This window comes from Pteronotus mesoamericanus, unplaced genomic scaffold (assembly GCF_021234165.1).
Source record: "Pteronotus mesoamericanus isolate MK-2021 breed Mesoamerican mustached bat unplaced genomic scaffold, CSHL_Meso_final scaffold_705, whole genome shotgun sequence".
NCBI lineage: Eukaryota > Metazoa > Chordata > Mammalia > Chiroptera > Mormoopidae > Pteronotus > Pteronotus mesoamericanus.
Window position 1 is genome coordinate 13,053,363 of NW_026555326.1, and position 17,731 is coordinate 13,071,093.

At 54.6% G+C, this 17,731-nt stretch overlaps 2 protein-coding genes across 11 annotated transcripts in view; one reads left to right on the top strand and one right to left on the bottom strand.

Annotated features, from left to right (window-relative positions):
* Nucleotides 1-10,790, top strand: part of ARHGEF11 (Rho guanine nucleotide exchange factor 11) — a 123,037-nt gene extending 112,247 nt beyond the window's left edge. For 7 of the 10 annotated variants that reach the window (XM_054563093.1, XM_054563095.1, XM_054563094.1 and 4 more), the window contains 4 exons: nucleotides 792-887; nucleotides 1,737-1,984; nucleotides 2,245-2,434; nucleotides 10,637-10,790. In XM_054563093.1, the coding sequence (XP_054419068.1) occupies nucleotides 792-887; nucleotides 1,737-1,984; nucleotides 2,245-2,434; nucleotides 10,637-10,767 (665 nt within the window). In that variant the 3' untranslated portion in view covers nucleotides 10,768-10,790. Of the gene's footprint in view, nucleotides 1-791; nucleotides 888-1,736; nucleotides 1,985-2,244; nucleotides 2,435-2,684; nucleotides 3,784-10,636 lie in introns of those variants that run through there. The other 3 variants (XM_054563099.1, XM_054563103.1, XM_054563100.1) reach the window with 2 other exon arrangements.
* Nucleotides 5,618-16,938, bottom strand: LRRC71 (leucine rich repeat containing 71). Its single transcript, XM_054563104.1, has 15 exons — nucleotides 16,767-16,938; nucleotides 13,179-13,328; nucleotides 12,681-12,806; nucleotides 12,517-12,592; nucleotides 12,295-12,372; nucleotides 10,085-10,153; nucleotides 9,696-9,855; nucleotides 9,536-9,619; nucleotides 9,366-9,455; nucleotides 8,678-8,827; nucleotides 8,380-8,473; nucleotides 7,927-8,015; nucleotides 6,654-6,765; nucleotides 6,122-6,243; nucleotides 5,618-5,851 (listed from the first exon to the last, which is right to left on the bottom strand). Exons 1-15 carry the CDS (start codon nucleotides 16,924-16,926, stop codon nucleotides 5,732-5,734), a joined length of 1,680 nt encoding a protein of 559 aa, XP_054419079.1. The 5' UTR covers nucleotides 16,927-16,938; the 3' UTR covers nucleotides 5,618-5,731.
* Between the last annotated feature and the right edge of the window lie 793 nt (nucleotides 16,939-17,731).

Genomic DNA, 17,731 nt, shown 5'->3' on the forward strand with positions numbered 1-17,731 from the left:
GAACCTCATTCTGGGATGAGTGATTAGCCATCAGTATAAGTCTCTGCTGGTGCTCCTCACTGGTCTGCCAGTCCTAAGGAGGTGAGGCTCTCCTCAGAGCCTCAGACCTGGAAAGACAAGGACTCTTGCTTGCAGCCAGTCACTCCACGTGGCAGTGATGAAGGTGCTGTCGTGTGGGATGGAGATGGCCGCTGAACTAGGGGTTGAGCAGAGAGGAGGGGCTGTAGGACAAGTCTGAGAAGACGCTTAGAGAGTGAGGGGTACGGTGGGTGAGCAGGGTGGCAGCTGTGGCGGACAGCTTTAAGGCCAGAAGAGCGGAGGCTGGCGAGGATGGGCCCTCAGGACAGGTTTGTATGCCAAGAGCAGTGAGCCCAGGGAGGGAGGTCCCGGCACAGGGCGGGGTCAGCTGAAGAGGGAAGACTGGCCAAGGAGCTCAGCGGGAAGGAAAGGGTGCTCCTGAGAAGTCGGATGAGGTTCGAGTTAGTTGCCAACGTTTTCTGATCCTCCCCTAGTGCTCAGCTCTGCCTCCTTTTCCAGGAGCGTTTTTTATTCCATCTGCTGAAAGTCTGCCCTCTCTCCTGGGTTTCTGGGAACTGGTCTTTCTTCTCTCTCCTTCAGTGAACTGGTGGGAAAGTTCTCTGCAGTTCCCTGGGGTGTAGCCACGTGTGAGCTTGCGTTCACTGTGTTCTTCCCTTTTTCTTTCTCTCCACCCCCACTCCTCTCCTTCCTACTCCCCTTCCCTTCTCTTTTGGTTTCTGCTCTCCCTGGTGGTGGTGGTGGTGTCGGTGCAGCTGAGGTGGCAGGCAGCAAGGCTGTCCCTGCACTACCAGAGAGTGGCCAGTCAGAGTCTGAGCCACCTGAAGTGGAAGGCGGAGCAAAGTCTTCGGGTAATGAACCCCTCCTGGGAGCCAGAGACAGGCCAAAGCTGAGTGTGGGGCCCAGAGGGCAGAGCTGGGCCTTGGGCGTCAGAGGCCCAAAGACAGGGACAGACCTTGTGCCATCCCCTGATGAGGGCTGCACAGGCCTTTCAGAGCAGTAGGGGGAGCAGCCTGTGTTCAGTCATGATGTGGGGCGGGCAGCCTGGCCTGGTGTCCTGGGCCCAGTGTCCTTAGCCTGACATTCTGAGCCACTTCTTCCTCACACCAGTTACCACTCCAGTGTCACCATGGAAATAGGCTTACGTGCCCCCCACGGTCCCTCAGCGTTTGCCTATGCTAACTGCCCTGTCAGGGAAGGGACCCCCTGTGTCCTTTCTGCAGCTGTCTGACCGCCCTGTGATGAGTTGAGGGGATCATGAAATAGATGACAGTTGGGGCAGGGGCGGCGCTGAAGTGCAGCAGAGCCTGAGGTGGGACAGAGTTGAAGGAGACTGCTGCCCATGGCTTTTCAAAGTTCCTGAAACCAGCCACCACCTCTTTAGCCTTCCTTCAAGGAATGGGAGCCCTTCCCCTGTTCCCCAAATGAAACACAACTGCCCTGCTACTTTTCCCTTAACTTTCATCATTAAGCATCTTCCCCTGGTATGGGACACACTAAGCAAAATTGCCCTCTACAGGGCCCTCTAGAGGAGGAGGGCCTCAGGAGACAAGTGGGCAGCATGGGGCCAGCATGCTCGGAGCTTATCTGCAGGGTGGCTTCCCTGGCCCAGTCAGCACGGGAAACACCAAGGGAACAGAAAATGGCTTATATTTCCTTTGCATTTGCCTACTAATGTCTTTCTCTTGCCGTGGGGACAGGGAACTGTTTTTATGTCAGCATGCCAGCAGGACCCGTGGACTCAAGCACCGACTCCTTAGGGGCACCCACAGACCTCGCCCAGCCTGAGACCCTCCCTGCATGGCAGACAGAGCCTCGACCCCAGCTACAGGAAAACAGTGAAGATCAAAGGCACCCCAGCCGCTCTCCCCCAAACCTGGCCCTCAGGGACATGGGCATAATCTTCCGAACCATTGAACAACTTACCCTTAAGCTCAACAGGCTCAAGGTGAGGGAAACGGGGCACGGGTAGGTCCCCATAGCAGTGGGGTAAGCAGCCTGTGCTCAGTCATAAGGGCGTTGGGGAGCCTGGCCTGGTGGCGAAGTTCCTAAAGGGATGTGGACCAGTGGTGTGTGTCCATGGGGGCTCTAGATCTTGGCCTGGCCCAGAGCTCTCCCCACAGTCCCTCCAGCCTCCCTCAGACACCAGCCCCTTCCCCAGAGGCCTTATGAACAGGCACAAGCAGACCTTCCCATGCACTCTTCTAGGACTTGGAGCTGGCCCACAGAGAGCTGCTTAGCTCTCTTGGAGGAGAGTCCTCCGGTGGCACCACGCCTGTGGGCAGTTTCCACACAGAAGCGGCTAGGTGGACAGACAGCTCCCTGTTGCCTCCAGTGAAGGAACCGCTGCCCTCCGACCCCAGGGGCAGCCACGAACTGGAGCCCTGCCCTGAGGACCGTGAGTGAAGCTGATTTCCTCTTTGTACCAGCCCTGGGGGAGAAGGCCTCCCACTAGTGAGGAAACAAAACGCTGCCACTCAGCATGAGAAGAGTGAAGGGGTTTCTGGCGTGGGCGTGTTCTCATTTCCCCCTTGTATACAGTTAACTCCCCTAGTTCTCATGAGCTTGAGGACTTTCCAGCCAAAACATTTAAGAGGGAGGGTCATCTCGGAGGCCAGTTCCCACTGTCATTGTTGCATTCCCCACAGGCACCAGCACCCCCCTGGAAGACAGTGCAGCAGACACAGCCACATCCCCAGGACTGTAACTGTCCATACCATCAAACTCTCTGCACCCCTCACCCCTCCGCTACGGACTGGTCTGAGGCAGGGCACAGGATGGGGACACCCCAGAGCTGTTCCCACGGTAGAGGCAGTTGAGGAGATCGGTCTACCGAGGGAGACCCGCATGTTGCCTGAGAGTCCAGTTTCAGTGTCTTTTCCCCTCCCTTCAGCCCTCCCCTCCAAGGCCTCAGGTCTCCTTGGTCTCCTGCGCATGCTGACTGCATTGAAAGGCCCCCCCCTTGTCCCACACGCGCATGTCCACTGGTGTGCGTGGGCACCCTCAGACATGAAGTGAAAGGGGGAGGTTTCTGTGTAAATGCACTTTCTTCTTTCCCTCCCTTTCTCCACAGGACCCCAAGGCTAAGGGAGGTGCCTCCACCTCTCCTCTCTGTCACTTGGTTTCCTATAAATATGTATGTATTATATGTGCATCTTTGCTATTGTAAATAACTTTTGACCTTTTATGTTTCTGTTCCTGGAGGGATGGAGGCAGCTACAGAAGCCACTACTAAGGGAAAAGGAGGTTTACTTGCGTCTCCTAGTTAACACCCAACTCCAGGATCAGGGCCTGAAGGCTGAGCCAGCCCTGCGTGTCCCAGTCCTCTGTGGGCCCAACTAGCTCAGGAGCCCGGTCTCTACAGCTGGGGGCCAAGCTACTTCCTCCCCACTAGGACTCCTCATCTTCAGGGGAATTTCTTACCCCACCTGTGTCTTCCTTTTCCCACCCTTTTCCTTACAGAACACCAGTGTATCAGGTACGGAGCTAAAAACTGGGCCCCAGGAGGGCGGGGTAGGGGGTTTGAATGCTGGAGTCCCTAAATTCACCCAGGACCATTCCCAGGAGCCACTGCAACATTTGCCCCTGTTACCGTGTCCACAGCACTCCCCCGCTGACTAATAGAATATACACACTGTGCTAGGTGTATATATACATATATATAAATATATATAATATATAAAATATAGATATGGAAATGACTGTTTTGCTGTTAAAATAATGTATACTCTTTATTTTCTTCCTTTCATGGTTAAGATTTTTTTTTTTAAGAAAAGTTAAATATTCTTCAGCTGCAGTGGTGTGTGTGTGATTCTTGGAACTGCTGTGATAAAACATACGGTTGTCCCCCCCCTGGGACCGGTTAGAATTGGATAGAGGGACAGAAGGTTATCCCTCTTCACCCTTGGCATCCAGTACCCAGACGCAGGTCTTGCCATATTCTCTCCCAGAGCTCCAGCGCTCACCGGACTACTGCTGGGCAAACTAAGTTATGGGGCCCCATGGCCAAAACACAAAAAGACACTTAACACACTTAATTTAAAAACACAGCCATGGCTGGTGTGGCTCAGAGGACTGAGTGCTGGCCTGCAAACCAAAGGGTCACCAGTTTGATCCCCAGTCAGGGCACATGCCTGGGTTGCGGGCCAGGTCCCCAGTAGGGGGACGCATGAGAGGCAACCATGCATTGATGTTTCCCTCTCTCCCCGCCTTTGTCTCTACAAATAAATAAATAAATAAATAAACAAAACCTTTTTAAAAAAAAACACATACATACATACGTACAGAAGAGCAGTGGACCTAGAGTCACAAGACCTCATGAGCTGCCCACAGTGAGCTTCAGGACTTTAAAGGCAAACACGAGGGGGAGGGTCATCTCAAAGGCCTGGCCAGTTCCTCACTGTCATCAGCCCTCTGCATCCTACGGGCTCCAACACCCCAACACACCCTAGAAGCCAGCATAGACAGTCACAGGCACATCCTTGGGATCTTAACCATCCAAACCTCCGCTATTTCATTGTCTTCATTGTTGGACTTAAAGGCAAATTCTCTTTTCAGCCCTAATACTCTCACTCCTAAGCCTAGTGTAATACTAGGTGCTGAGTTTACCTTATGAGTTTACAGCCCAATTGGGCATGATAATACACAAAACATGGGTGATAAAGTATAGGGATAAGCCCTGATTGGTGTGGCTCAGTGGGTTGGGTGCTGTCCCACAAACTGAACAGTTGTAGATTCAGTTCCCAGTCAGGGCACATGCCTGGGTTGCAGGCCAGGTCCCCAACTGGGGATGTGCAAGAGGCAACCAATTAGTGTTTTCTCTCACTCATCAATGTTTCCCTCCCTCCCTTACCTTCTCTCTAAAAACAAAGTCTTTTCAGGAAATTGAAAGTGTAGGGATAAGAATGGGGCTGTTAAGTTTCACTGACGCTTTACTTTAGAAGAACTCGGCAGGAATAACTGGAGGAGCGTAGGTGACTAATTCTTGCCAAGCAACAGTAATGTATGTGCTCAGTATTGGGAATCCAAAGAGCTGATCAAGTTTTCCTGCAGAAGCTCAGCCAGCTGCCAAGAAGCTGAGCAGCACCCCAGGTGATCCGACGCAGAGAGGCCTGGGAGAGTGCACTGAATCTCCAAGAGAGTTCTCAGCAGGGAGAACAGTCTCTGTAAAGGCAGCAGGATGGCATATATGGACCAGGTTAAATCTGCCCAGAGGGGAAGAAGGGACACTTCTCTGGAAGCTCCCTGTAAAGTGGATATTGGCTCCACAAAAGCCAGCCCTGTGCACTCTTGGCCTTGTCAGTACACTGATGGGCCTCCAGATCTCCTGAGAGCTGTGGCCCCACACCATCTGGGTGTCCCTGGTTTCAGATTGCAGACATCTGCAGGCACATGTCCACTAGGAAACAAAAGAGAGACCCTGGCCTGAGCAAGCAAGAAGTGGGCCCCCAGGTGGCAGAAAACCAAGGGCCCAGCAGAACTGTGAGGCGATTCAACCATTTCTGGCCATGTTACACAGACTTAGTCCAAATGTTCCAAGTCGTTCTGAACCAAAGTTTTTCAGACAACCTCAAGGAAAAAAATACAGCAATGGACCTTTTTAATGATCTGAGACCTCTCCCGGGGAGGTCAGCCCACAAGGACAGGAGATGCTTCTGTGACCCAGAGTGTGGGGGGGGGGGGTCGGTGGGAGGTACTAGGTGGGAAAAGCCATGGCCTCGTCCTCTCTGGTCTTGGCCTTACTGATGGGGTCCCTTGGCAGCATCAGCTCTTGAATCATGGTGTACACAGGACATTGCAGGGAGAAGCAGTTTTTCTGGAGGAGGAAAAGGAAGGCTAATATCTACAAAAGGGGATGGAACTGAGTTCTCTGGGACCAAAACTTCCGGGGACAGGAGCAGTTAGGGGCTGGCGGATATGGACAAAAGGCAGAGTGGGTGTGACTGCTTATCTTGCACCAAGACAGATGGAAGTTATATTGTGATTTAAAAAAAAAAAAAAATACAGACCTGCCTTGGAAACGGCGGCTGGGGGTGGGAGGGCAGGGTGGCACAGAAGCTGCAGCAGGGCAGTGATGGGGACTCACCGCCAGAGAGAGCCACAGCAGCCCCACGGGACCCTTGGGTGCATTCTTGGACTTGGAGAACTGTGCCTGGTACTGCACTGCGATCAGGAAGCCCTCCAGCCCCACCTCAGTGATGCGGTTTCCTGGTGGAAGGAGCAGACAAGGTGCCTCTCACACCACCAGCAGCACAGGATACCTTTGAGAGCCTCTCCACAACAAGCTCCCAGCTCACCAGCCCAACAACTGACTCCTCACCTAGGCCTTCAGCCCAACTCTCCTTCACTTCTCTGACTCCTTTGTCTGAGCTCCCTCAGCCTTTTTATTTTCCTGCCGCCATTTATGTCTCTCACTCCCCTCATTACTCTTGAATTATCTGACCCAGGGCCTGACTTCCTGTCATCCCAAGCCCCTGCGAAAGGACCTCCAACACCACGACGTGCAACCATAGGAGGACCAAATTCTGCTCTGTGGGGTCAGGGCAGGGGCACCCTCGGGGCAGAGCGGCACCCCAGTAGCCTTGTGGCAGGAGGACAGAGGTGACTGGCACACATACGGAGGAGGTTGAGGTGCAGAAGGACCTTGTTCCCAGGCATGAAAACTTTCCCATCTCGGTGCTCCACAGGCTCCAAGAGAGGGTTGACCACCTCAGTCGTTTCAGCAACCAGCTGCTAAAGCAGAACACTAATCGCTGCAGAGGAGAAGAGCTGGTCCACAGGCTATTCATTCATCCACTTAACATACATGTTCTGAGGGTCAGCTCTAGTGTAGGCTTTGTCCTAGGTGCTAGGGATACAAAAATAAATATGCCCGTACCCTCAAGAAGCAACTAGGGTGGGTAGGGAGGCAGACAGTGAAACGGTAATACAGTATGTGTGACAAGTGGCAGAGGTAAGCTCAGAGCACGAAGCAGGGACACCTAGCCCAGTCTCCCAGACTGGCGAGCTGAAGTTTGAGTGGGATGTGGTGGATACCAATGCAGTTGAAAGGAAGAGTGCTCCAGGCAAAGGAAACAGGTGGTCAAAGGCCTAAGACAGTATGTCGCACTCGGGTTTTACTGTTTCGTAAGGGCTAGAGCACCGAGGACAATGGCGGGAGGAATGGATGAAGGCAGGATGAGAATAAAATGCCATGGTCCTGGTGAGAAACAGCAGCCTGGGTCAAAATGGGACAAGAGAATGAGAGGCAGCCTCACCCCTTTCCCCACCTGACCATCCTCTTTGTAAGACCTTGTCTAAGGTACCGGAGAGGACTCCTAGAAAAAGAGCAGCATTTCCTGTTTAAGGCAGGGGAGGTCTCCTGATGGATAGCCTTCCTCTGGCAGCCGACTCCACCAACAGCTGGAGGGCTGGCGGGGGGGGCAGCTATGGTTGGCAGTCCAGGAAGCAAGGAAAAATTGGCCCAAGTTGAAAGGGAAAGGGAGGGCTCCAGGGCCAAGGAGAGAGAGAGGGCCTGAAGAAGCCTCGCACAGGGCGGGGCAGCACCGTGACCGGGAAAGGTCCTGCCTCTGTGGGAGCTGCTCAGAGGGGCGCTGCTCCCAGGGCAGCCGGGCCAGCAGGTGGTGGGGTAAGCCCATGGCCTTTCGGGGTGCAAACGGAGTGGAGACAGGGTCAAAAGTGTGAGTTCCTAACAAGCAAGGGAAAAGGGGGGTCTCCTCAAGTCTGAAGGAGAGATGGGCACGCTGTTATCCCCCAGCAAGCCCAGGTTGGGATGGGGGGGTGTCACGTGTGGCTGGGGCAGGAGTGGAGTACAGAACATGGACTGAAATGGCTTACAGGGCTGGAGACATCCCAGGGACATGCCCCCCAACCCTTTCCCCTGCGGCCTACCTCTGATTCCAGGAGGATGCTACGCTTCTCTTTGCTCCCAGTCTTTGGCCCTTTTCCCTTGGTTGGTTTCTGTTCAGGGATGGTTACCTCTGGGGCAGAAAGCACAGTGTAGACATCTGATACCAGATTCCCCTGAGAGAGGGGCTGGGCAAGGAAGGCAACTCCTCAAACTGGGTTTGGGTGCAACAGAAACAGCTGGAGGGACACTCAGCTGAAGGGAGGTCCTCCTCTGAGGGCAGGGCCACAGGGATCCAGCCCAGGGAAACAAGCGTACAGTGCAGCGGTCAGGATGGGGGGGGCCGGGGGGTCAGGTGGCGCTTTTCATATCATCTCCCAAGAGAAGGAAATGGACTCAGAGAGGGATGTGCCCAGAAGACTAGCTCACCCCTCCTGCATCCTACCCCACGCTCCTCCTGAACCAAGAAGGTGCCGCAGAGGGGGACTAGCACTTACTCCCCTTGCCTGCCTTTGTGGAGTCTTCCTTCTTTGGGGTTCCTTGTGTGGGTGACTGTCCAGACCCTGACTTCTCCTCTTTCTTCACCACTTCCTGCAGAGGATATAAGAAGACAAATTAAAGTCCTCCCTCCATGGGGAATGGGGAGCAGGTTGGGAAGAGGCCAGTGTTAGGACGCTGGGCCTGAAGTGGGCCTTCGAAGGCCTTCTTCCCTCCCCACTCCACCAGTGTACCAGGAAGTTTCCTCGCTGCTCTGCTCAAGAGTGCCCAAGGCTCTCTTGCCCACAGCATGCCTACCCCTGACTTCTCCTTTTTCTTGCCCAGGCCCTTAGGGGTCTTCGCTGTTTGCATCTTGTCTGCCTTGTCCACCAGTGCAATACTGCTGACGCCCACCAGCTGATTCTTCTCACGGTCTGTTTTGGAGTCCCCATGTCGAGAGGAGGAAGGCTGTGCTCACAAATGGGAGGAAATGGAGGCAGGAGCCAGTGCCCCTTCCCCAGTGAGGGGAAGCCGTATGCCTGTGTGGCAGTCCTACTGACAGCACCCCAACCTCCATCTGCCTGCATAAATGCTGAAGTATCTGTTTGGGACTTCTGGCGGGGATGGGTGATGTTGAGAAGAAAAGCCAGAGGGACCTGGGGACAAGCTGGGGGGGGGGGGGGGGCGGGTGTAGGGGACCAGGCTCTCATATTGTTCCCAGTGCACTTACATGCATTAAGTCATTTAATCCTCTTAACAATCCGATGGGTGACATAACAAGGTCACAAGCTGTTATGTCACAAGGGATTTTAAGGTTTGGCAGTCTATTCTTTTCTCTTAACCAATACATTCTACTGCCCCTGGAGGGGTTCTGCAGAGAGAGCCCAAACGTTTGCTAGGCCTGTGCAGAAGTCGGACAGCAGGACAATCACAACAGAAGAAAGGTTAGGGCGTGGCTAGCTTGCTGAGAAACACGGGCCTAGGAAGAGGCTGGGGAGCTGCTCACCGACCGCGAGCGCTCCTGGGTCCCCTTTTCCAGGAGGAGGCGGCGGCGCTCCACCACCTCAGTGTGCGTCAGCTCGAAGGGCCTCAGGACCTGGGCCAGGTGGCACCACGCAGTCAGACGCCACCGCGGAGCAGGTCCACTCAACCAGGCCACCCAGTCAGCCCACCCACCTCAGCGAGCTTCAGAGCGCCCTTGTCCTGGATGCGGTTGTGGGCCAGGGACAGCCAGAGCAGGGAGCGGTTGAGCCGGAGGCCCTGAAGGGAGGAGGGGTGCATGAGTCTGCGGATGGGGGCACCCAGGCCCGGTGGGTTGTCCCCACTGCGCACGCACGTCGGCGATGTAGCCAGCACCCTCGTCCCCGATGTGGTTGAAGCCCAGGTTGAGTGAGACCAGGGTTCGGTTGCAGCTGTGCAGTGTGGACAATGCCTGGCCTAGGAGTTGTGCCCCATGGTCATCGATGTTGTTGTTCCGCAGAGACAAGTGCGCAATCCTGGGCAGCGGGAGGGGGAATGAGGAGCACTGGAAACACGGGGTCCTGAGCATGCACTGGAATCTCAGGGAACTTGGGGACATGAGGAGGGCGCCATCAGGTCTGAGGTTGGTGGGGCAGGAATTCAGGGTGCCTGGGGACGGGTTCCGGGGCAAGGAAGGATGTGGGCTAGGGATGACGTGGAATGGGGGCAGGCCCCGAGAAAGGGGGTAGGGGAAAGGAGTCTCACCTGCTGTCCAGCGCCATGAGCTTGTGAAATGACTGCTCCGGCAGTGGGTTCCCCTCCAGAGACACCTTCCTGAGGGTGGGGTTGATTTGAGAACCAGGGAGCACCACTGAGGCCGGGTGAAGAAAGGGGACGGAGACGGGGTGTAGGGCTCAGAGGAGCAGCTTGGAACACAGTCAAAGAATGGATCTCAGTATAGGAAGTTATATGAGACTTTTTAATTGTATGAGAACTAAATTATATTTATTTCTCCAGACTAAACGTCCAAAAGTGTGGCCATGTGAAGGGATCAGATCACTCCCCAGAATCAGTGACTTCTAGAATGACCCCAAGGATCCCCATTTCCTAGTATCTGTGCCCTTGTGTAATCTCCTCCCTCTGAGTGTGGCTGGACCTAGTGATTAATATCTGATAAATAGAATATGGCAAAAGGGATGTCACTTCCAAGTTTAGCTTACAAAGAAGACTGTGGCTTCAATCTTGGCTGCTCTCTGGCACTCTCTGGGTCACCATGAGCTGCCATGTATTAACAGGGCGCTCTTACTGTATTAACAGGCTGCTTACAGTGGACTCCCACTCCCACTGCCATGCGGACATGCTGCCGCCTATCAACAGCCATGGAAGTCAGCTTGGAAGCAGATGCTCCAAATCCAGCTGAGATGACCACAGCCCAGCCAACAGCTTAACTGCAACCTTACCAGTACCCTGAACCAGAAGCACCCACTAACCTACATCCAGATTTATCTCACAGAAACTGTGATACTAAATGTTTGTTGTTTTAAGCCACTAAGTTTATCAGTAATTTGTTATGCAGCAATAAGTAACTAATATATGATCTATCTACAAGGCAGTGGCTTCTCCAAAGATGCTTAGAAAACGGAGGTCTTTTTTCAAGTCACAACAAAAATTGGACTAATGGCCCTGGCTGGTGTGTCTCGGTGGATTCAGCGCTGGACTGTAAAGCAAAACAAGGGATCACCAGTTTGATTCCCAGTCAGGGCACATGCCTCAGTGCAGACCAGGTCCCCAGTGTGGAGCGGGGTGGGCGGCGCACGTGTGGGGCAACCACACGTGGATGTTTCTCTCCCTCTCTCCCTCCCTTCCCCTCGCTCTAAAAATAGATAAATAAATCTTTTTTAAAAATTGGACTAATGGCTAGAAATTTCTGTTTAAAAATTTTCTCCCATGACTTATTATTGTTGCTTAAACTTTCAGGCTGGCCCATCTGTCAATCTAAACTTGATTATATTCATTTTAAATTATTTTTATTATGTTGATCTAACTTATTTGTACATATTAAAATAAATTCTATAGTTATTTTTCTGCTGGCTAAATTGTGTCTAAATACCATGAGAATAAAATAATGTTTCACAGTATTCTATTCAGAGTGTTAAGGACCTCCAGCTGAAGACAATGCAACCCCACAAGAATCAACCATCCCATCCACGGAAGGAAGACAGACAAGCCAGTGTGGAGGACTGAGGATGTTCTGAGAAGTAAGAGAAGTCAAGGGTGCTGGGGGAGCCTCAAGAAGGAGCGAGGAGCAGCAAATCACCTCTGTCCTTTATACAGCAAACCACACCCGTAGTTACACCTCTTCCCACCTTACTCCTTACTCCTGCCCCCTCCTTTCCCAATTCCCTGCTTAAGCCCCTCCTAGTCCTCCTTCGAGGATCAGCTCCACACCACCTCCTCCAAGCAGTCTTCCTGGTCACCATGCCCCACCCTCAGGAGGCAGCACTACTTCTCTGCTCCCACTCTCTCCCTTCAGGAACCACTTTTCACCACCACAGTCCCTGCGTTGCCCTGCAGTATCTTCCTGAATTCTTCTCTCCCCGTCGCTGCACTGCCAGGTCCTGGAGGATAAGAACCAGCCTCTAGTAGAGTGGCAGGCCCCAGGCCTCGGGGAACAAGGGAAAAACTCCAGGGAGAGAGTGGCAGTAGCATTGATGCAGAGGAGAGCGGATGAGGCCTCAAAGATCCGACTCCTCGGGCACCAGTGGAGGCCGGACAAGGAACTCTGCATCTTGTCAGATGGGAGCTCCAAAACCCAACAGACACCAGCTGAACCCCATTTCCATAAAGATGCCGGCCCAGGCCCATAGGCGCTGGGACTTGCCACTTGCCTCCCCAGACTGCTCCCTCTGACCACCCACTGAGCCTGGCTACCAGGCGCTGCGGGCCTCCCAGCTCGCCTGTTCCCCTCTGCTGACCTGAGTGTGGATGAGCAGAGAGGTAGGAGAGCGATGAATGTGGCCAGGGTCTTATCAGTCAGCCCCACCTTCCACAAGCTGTAGGTGGACGGCACAGGAACGCAGCTGGAGCAGCACGTCCCTCCCAGCCGCACCCTTCCTCATCCCCTGACTCCCAGTTCCTTCCATTCTTTCTCCCGGGCCGTCACCCACGTTGCCCCCACCCCCTCCAGGTCCTCTCACTTGATAGCCTGCAGCTGGCTGAGGGGTGGCAGACATTTAGAGAAGATGCCCAGGATCCGATCCTCAACTTTCCAGCCTAGAGAAGGGAGCGGAGGAGGGTGCCTCAGGCCTTGGGAAGGGGCGGGCCGCGGGCCGGGGAGCGGGGCTCGGGCGGGGAGCCCCACCGCGGATGTAGATTTCCTTCACCGACTTGTCGTCTGGCTCTAGCTCCACCTGGATCGTGGGCCGGAAGAACACGTATTTGCTCTCCAAACTGTTGAGGCTGCAGGAACCCGACAACCGCTGATCGTCTACCAGGCAGGGGTGCAAGGATACCGTGAGGAGAGAGGGACCGGACCGCAGGGTCCCCGAGAGGGGGATGGCTCCCACGGAGGCAGCGGGGCTGGAGGGCTCAGAAGCCGGGCGCCGCTGCTGGAATCAGGCCGGGGTCAGGCCGGGGTCAGGCCGGGGTCTGGCCGGGGTCTGCCGGGTTTGGCGGGTTTGGCGGGTTTGGCGGGTTTGGCGCGGGTAAGCCAGAAGACTCCCCCACCCGCCGTCCCACCCGCTACCCCTCACTTCCAACCGCTCTGCCCTGCGCCCCCGCAATTCGGCCCTCCTTGGATGGGAGACTGGGGATGGGCGGGTGGCCCTAATGGGCACCCCGGGATTCCACCGTCACTCACCTAGGGTGGGCTTTTCTGACAAGGAGGCGGATGGGAGAGAGGTCGGGTGTGGGCGTGGCCGCATGACAACTTTGGGGAAGTCCGTGTAGCCCGACCGGGCGCAGAGCTCGGCGAAGTCGGTCTCCAGGGCTCCGGTGCACTGGTACTCCTCTGTGGGCCGGGGGGTGGGGGGGACAGCGAGGGCAGCCGCGGGTGCGGGCGCCCCGCCTGGTGGGTAGGCCCCCCTCTGAGATGCTGTAAAGACTCACGCTGAAAACTGGGAAATCAAAACCTGGGAGAAAGGACTACAGGGAGGAGTGTGCTGGCTCTTCCACCCACCCCATGGTTCAAGGCCGCTTCCAGCGGCTCTCAGCTCCCTAGGGGGCCTCTGCCCACCACAGCGTGTCCCAAGCTCAGCCTTCTCCCTTGTCCCTTCCTTGCTGGCACTGCTCAGGGTCACAGAAAGAAAGAAGCCCAAGAAGCCCTAAGCCTGTGTGAGCAAAAGAAGGAACAACCCAGGAGGACCTCTTCACTCCTACCCCCAACCCTCAGGATGCCCTGAGGTCCAGCAGAGCAGCAGACTTGTTAAGCAAACATGTATACAGCATTTACTCCTGTCCTGCACTATTCAAAATCTTTAGAAATATTAACTCATTCAAGCATTGTCTAAATTCAGACAGATGCTCCCACCATCCCACTAGTCAAACCTGGGATGCCGAGTCCCTGGAGACCCTGCTTTTTCCTGCTCCCGCAGGGGCATCCAGGAAGAAGTGGTTCCTGAGTGCGGGAGAACCTGGGGGCAGAGGGCTGGCTTGGCACCAGCCTGCTCTCCCGAGTGCCTGGAGGCCTGGAGCCCCACGGGGCACGGGCCGGCACTGCAGGTACTCTGCCCAGAGAGAACTGCAGCTCCCGGCAGGAGCCTGTCTGGAGGTGAGGGGGGACGGGGGGGCACGTGCTCGGCAAGTGTGGGGGCAGGATGCAGAAAGACTTGGGGTTCTTGCAGAAAAGGGGTTGTCATGTACCCAGCCATTGGGGGACACAAACACACAGGAAATGTTGGCTGATGGACAAAGCAGGTGAGAGGAGGCATAGTGGGGCCGGGTGCCACTTGTCCAGCCAACTCCTGCACACCACCTGCTTTCCTGGGCTGTTCCCTCTGCTGGAAGAGCCCTCAACCCTTTCTTGCTTCCTCATTCACTCCACCTTTCTCTACAATGGAGATTCTGAAACTGTAAAAATCACCAGGAAAGCCATTTAAAACAGTATCTTGGACCCATCTTCAAGAGATTCTGATTCCATAGGATGGATGGAGTCCATCAACTTATATATTTTTTTAAGATTTTATTTACTTTTTAGAGAGGGGGGGGGAGGAAGAAAGAGAGGTAGAGAAACATCAATGTGCGAGAGATACGTTGTACATTGTATGGGATTCCCAGTGACTGGGAATCTAACACAACTAACCTTTCAGTTCCCAGACTGGCACTTCAGTCCACTGAGCCGCACCAGCCAGGGCTGATTTGCATTTCTAACAAGGTCACAGCTGTTGCCAAAGCTGCTGGTCCAAGCACAGCACCCTGAGAACTGCTGCTCTAGAACAGCACCACCCAACAGAACTTAATGGGATATTGGAAATGGTCTATGTCTGTGACGCAGCAGGAAGTGCGGCCCTTGGGGCTAGCTCCCACTCCCCTCTGTTCCCACACTCCTTCCCCAGGCTCACCAGTGACCTGGCCTCCTAGTGTCCTGAGATGCAGAAGCCACCAGATGGGATTTCCTCTACACCTACAAACCTTCCTGCATCTTCCATCCCTCTTTTGAGCCCAACATTTGCCCCAGCACAGCTCACAATGGCACCTACTAAAGCTGCCTAACGTCTGTACCGCCCTGTGCAGTTGTAACGTGCAGGCTCCCTGTGCAGTTATCACACCCACTCTCTCCTACCTCTCTTTCCAAGGCTGAGCAGGCTCCCCTGCCATCTCCTCCTCCTCCTCCTCTGAGATCTCTAATCCTGGGCCCTGGGCCCTGAGCCCTCTCCTCCTCTCTGGCTACATTCCACCCCACCCCCCCCAACCCCTAGGCAAAACACTTTCATTCCCAGGGCGTCAACACATCCAAACATCAGCAGGTCCCAAAGCCACATCTCCAGGCTTGACTTCTCCTCAGTGCTCCAGCCCCTATCTCCAGCTGACCGGCTGACATCAGCCCTTGGAGCTTCTCCCTTACATGCTCTTCCTTTGGACTTTCCCGTCTCCATGAATGGCACCTCAGTCCACACAGTACCCAGTCCAGAAAAGCGGGAATCATTTTTGCTGTGTTCCTCACTCTCCACCCCACGCAGCACTACACCAATTCTTATTCTCGTTACCTCCAAAGTATTTCTCCAAGGAAGCTAATCCATTCTCCCTCATACCCTATTCCAGCTACCACTGTCCCTCACCTGGACTATTGAGATATCTTGTAACCCATCTCCCTGCCTTCATTCTCTCCCTCTTCCACTCCATTTCCAATACAGAGTGGTTGTGTGTGTATGCATATGTGTTTAGTATAACTGGGTTCTGTCTTGTCTCTCCTTCTGGAAAATGCTCTTTTTCCAGTTCTCATAGTTCCCTCCCCTCAGCCACCAGCACTGACAAAGAGATGGCACCTGACCGTGGTCTGACAAACTCTTCCCAACTTGTTTTATGGGAAGTCTAGGGACAGCAGTTCCTGTCCCTCTCTGACGGCAAAGCTGGTGACTGTGAATCAAGAAGCCTTCCGATAAATTCCCCTTTGTGGATAATTAATTTGGGTTGGGGTCCTATCACTCGCAACACAGAGAACCACACTCCTGCTTATACTCTTCTCATGGTTTTCTTTTCCCAGAGAACATAAGTTCCATCCACGCAGGACTGTGTGTCTGTCTCATGGTCTGAATTATACCTGGTGGAAGAGCAGGCACCTTCTGGTAGCCCACCTTACTGTGTCCTCCCATCATTCCCTGGTCCTTCTTTTCTCATACATTTTATCACATTTAATTGTATTTGTCAGCATCCCAAAGTAGAGTGTGGGTTAAGGTCAATTCAGTTCAAACATCTGCCAAGTTAAAATTCAGGAACTATGATGTGAGGCAAACGGATTCATATCCCAAGATGGGACAGGGAGCTCAGCACACAGCAGGTGCATAATCTATGCTAGTTGAATGAACACATGAATTTGCGGTTTACAAAACACTTTTTCACCATCAGCTCCATTGTTCTTCACCTCAGTAGGCAGGGCAGGACTCACATTCCCACACTACAGAGAAAAAACATGCCCAAGGCCACACGCCTAGTAATGGTTACCACTTATACACTCTTACCATGTGCCAGGAGCTAGCTACATTCACACACTGAACATTAGCCAGTGGAGCCCTTTCCATACAGCACTTCTTTGCACGAGAAATTCTGTTATTATTTTCTGGCTCGTCTGTCCCGCCCACCAGAGCGTCTTTCTGCACGTCCAGTACAGTGCCTGGCACAACAGCGAATCATCCAACCTGGCTAACCAGAGTCACGAGGGGCTGGTGGCAGCACCCAGAGCCTCAGCCTCAAGGCCTCGAGACCTGATCCCCTAATCCCACCACCAACGTACCAGGGTTTTTGGGCTCCTCCTCGCCCACAGGGGGTAGGACGCTCCCCGGCTTCTCCTTGACCCCGCGATCCCCTTTCTTGGTCACTGTGCTGGACGACTTCTGGGTCCCAGGACGCGGGGCCCTGGGCGAGGCCCCCTGCGCACTCGCCTCACCAGACATGTTAATGTAGTCCCCAGCGACCCTGGGGACCCTCACGGAAGTGAGGAGGCAGGACGAGTGGTGATTTCTGCAGGCAGTGGCCGAATAAGAGGTTTCTATTCAGGGTTCACCGGCCTGGCTTGTCGGCGGTGGTGGCGCGGGCTCCGCGTCCCTCTCCACGGCAACGGCACCAGCTGGGCGAGCCGGCAGAACTGGGTAACCGCAGAGCGCTCGCGGGCGGACAGGGGGCGCTGCCAACTCAAAAGCAGGGGTGGGGGCGGAGCCACAGATGAGGGTGGGGCGGGTGGGAGCCCGGGAAACAGCCCAGCCAGGGCCGAGCCGCAGGGCGACTGGACGCGCGTGGCCCAAGGTCACGGGAGCAGGTGAGCCCTGGAGGACCTGGCCCAGCGAACCCCGCGGGAAGGGAGCGACCCGGGCCTGGGCAGGAAAGGACAGGGCTAGACGAGATCAGGATGAGGGGTGGGGCTAAGGCCAGCGCCCAGCCACCCAAGGCCCCTAGGAAACTGAGCGGAAGAAAATGAGGAGCTGTTTCCTCCTATCAGGGATGGTGTGTCTGAGGAATCTAGGGAGAGTCGGGGTCGGGGTAGATCCTCACTCTGGGTCCACCTTCCTAGCCTGTAAGGAAAGGGCCCCCGGTGGAAAAGGCCCAGACAGACCCACCGTTGGTGTGGGGCTGGGGTCCTATTCTCAACCGCATCTCTTTGGCCTCCTCGAGGTCTGGGAACTTAGTTGATCTGCTAGTGAGTTAATTAGGCTGGTAATGCTTTATGAAAATCTTGGATTCAGTCCTCAGGTAGTCCAGACC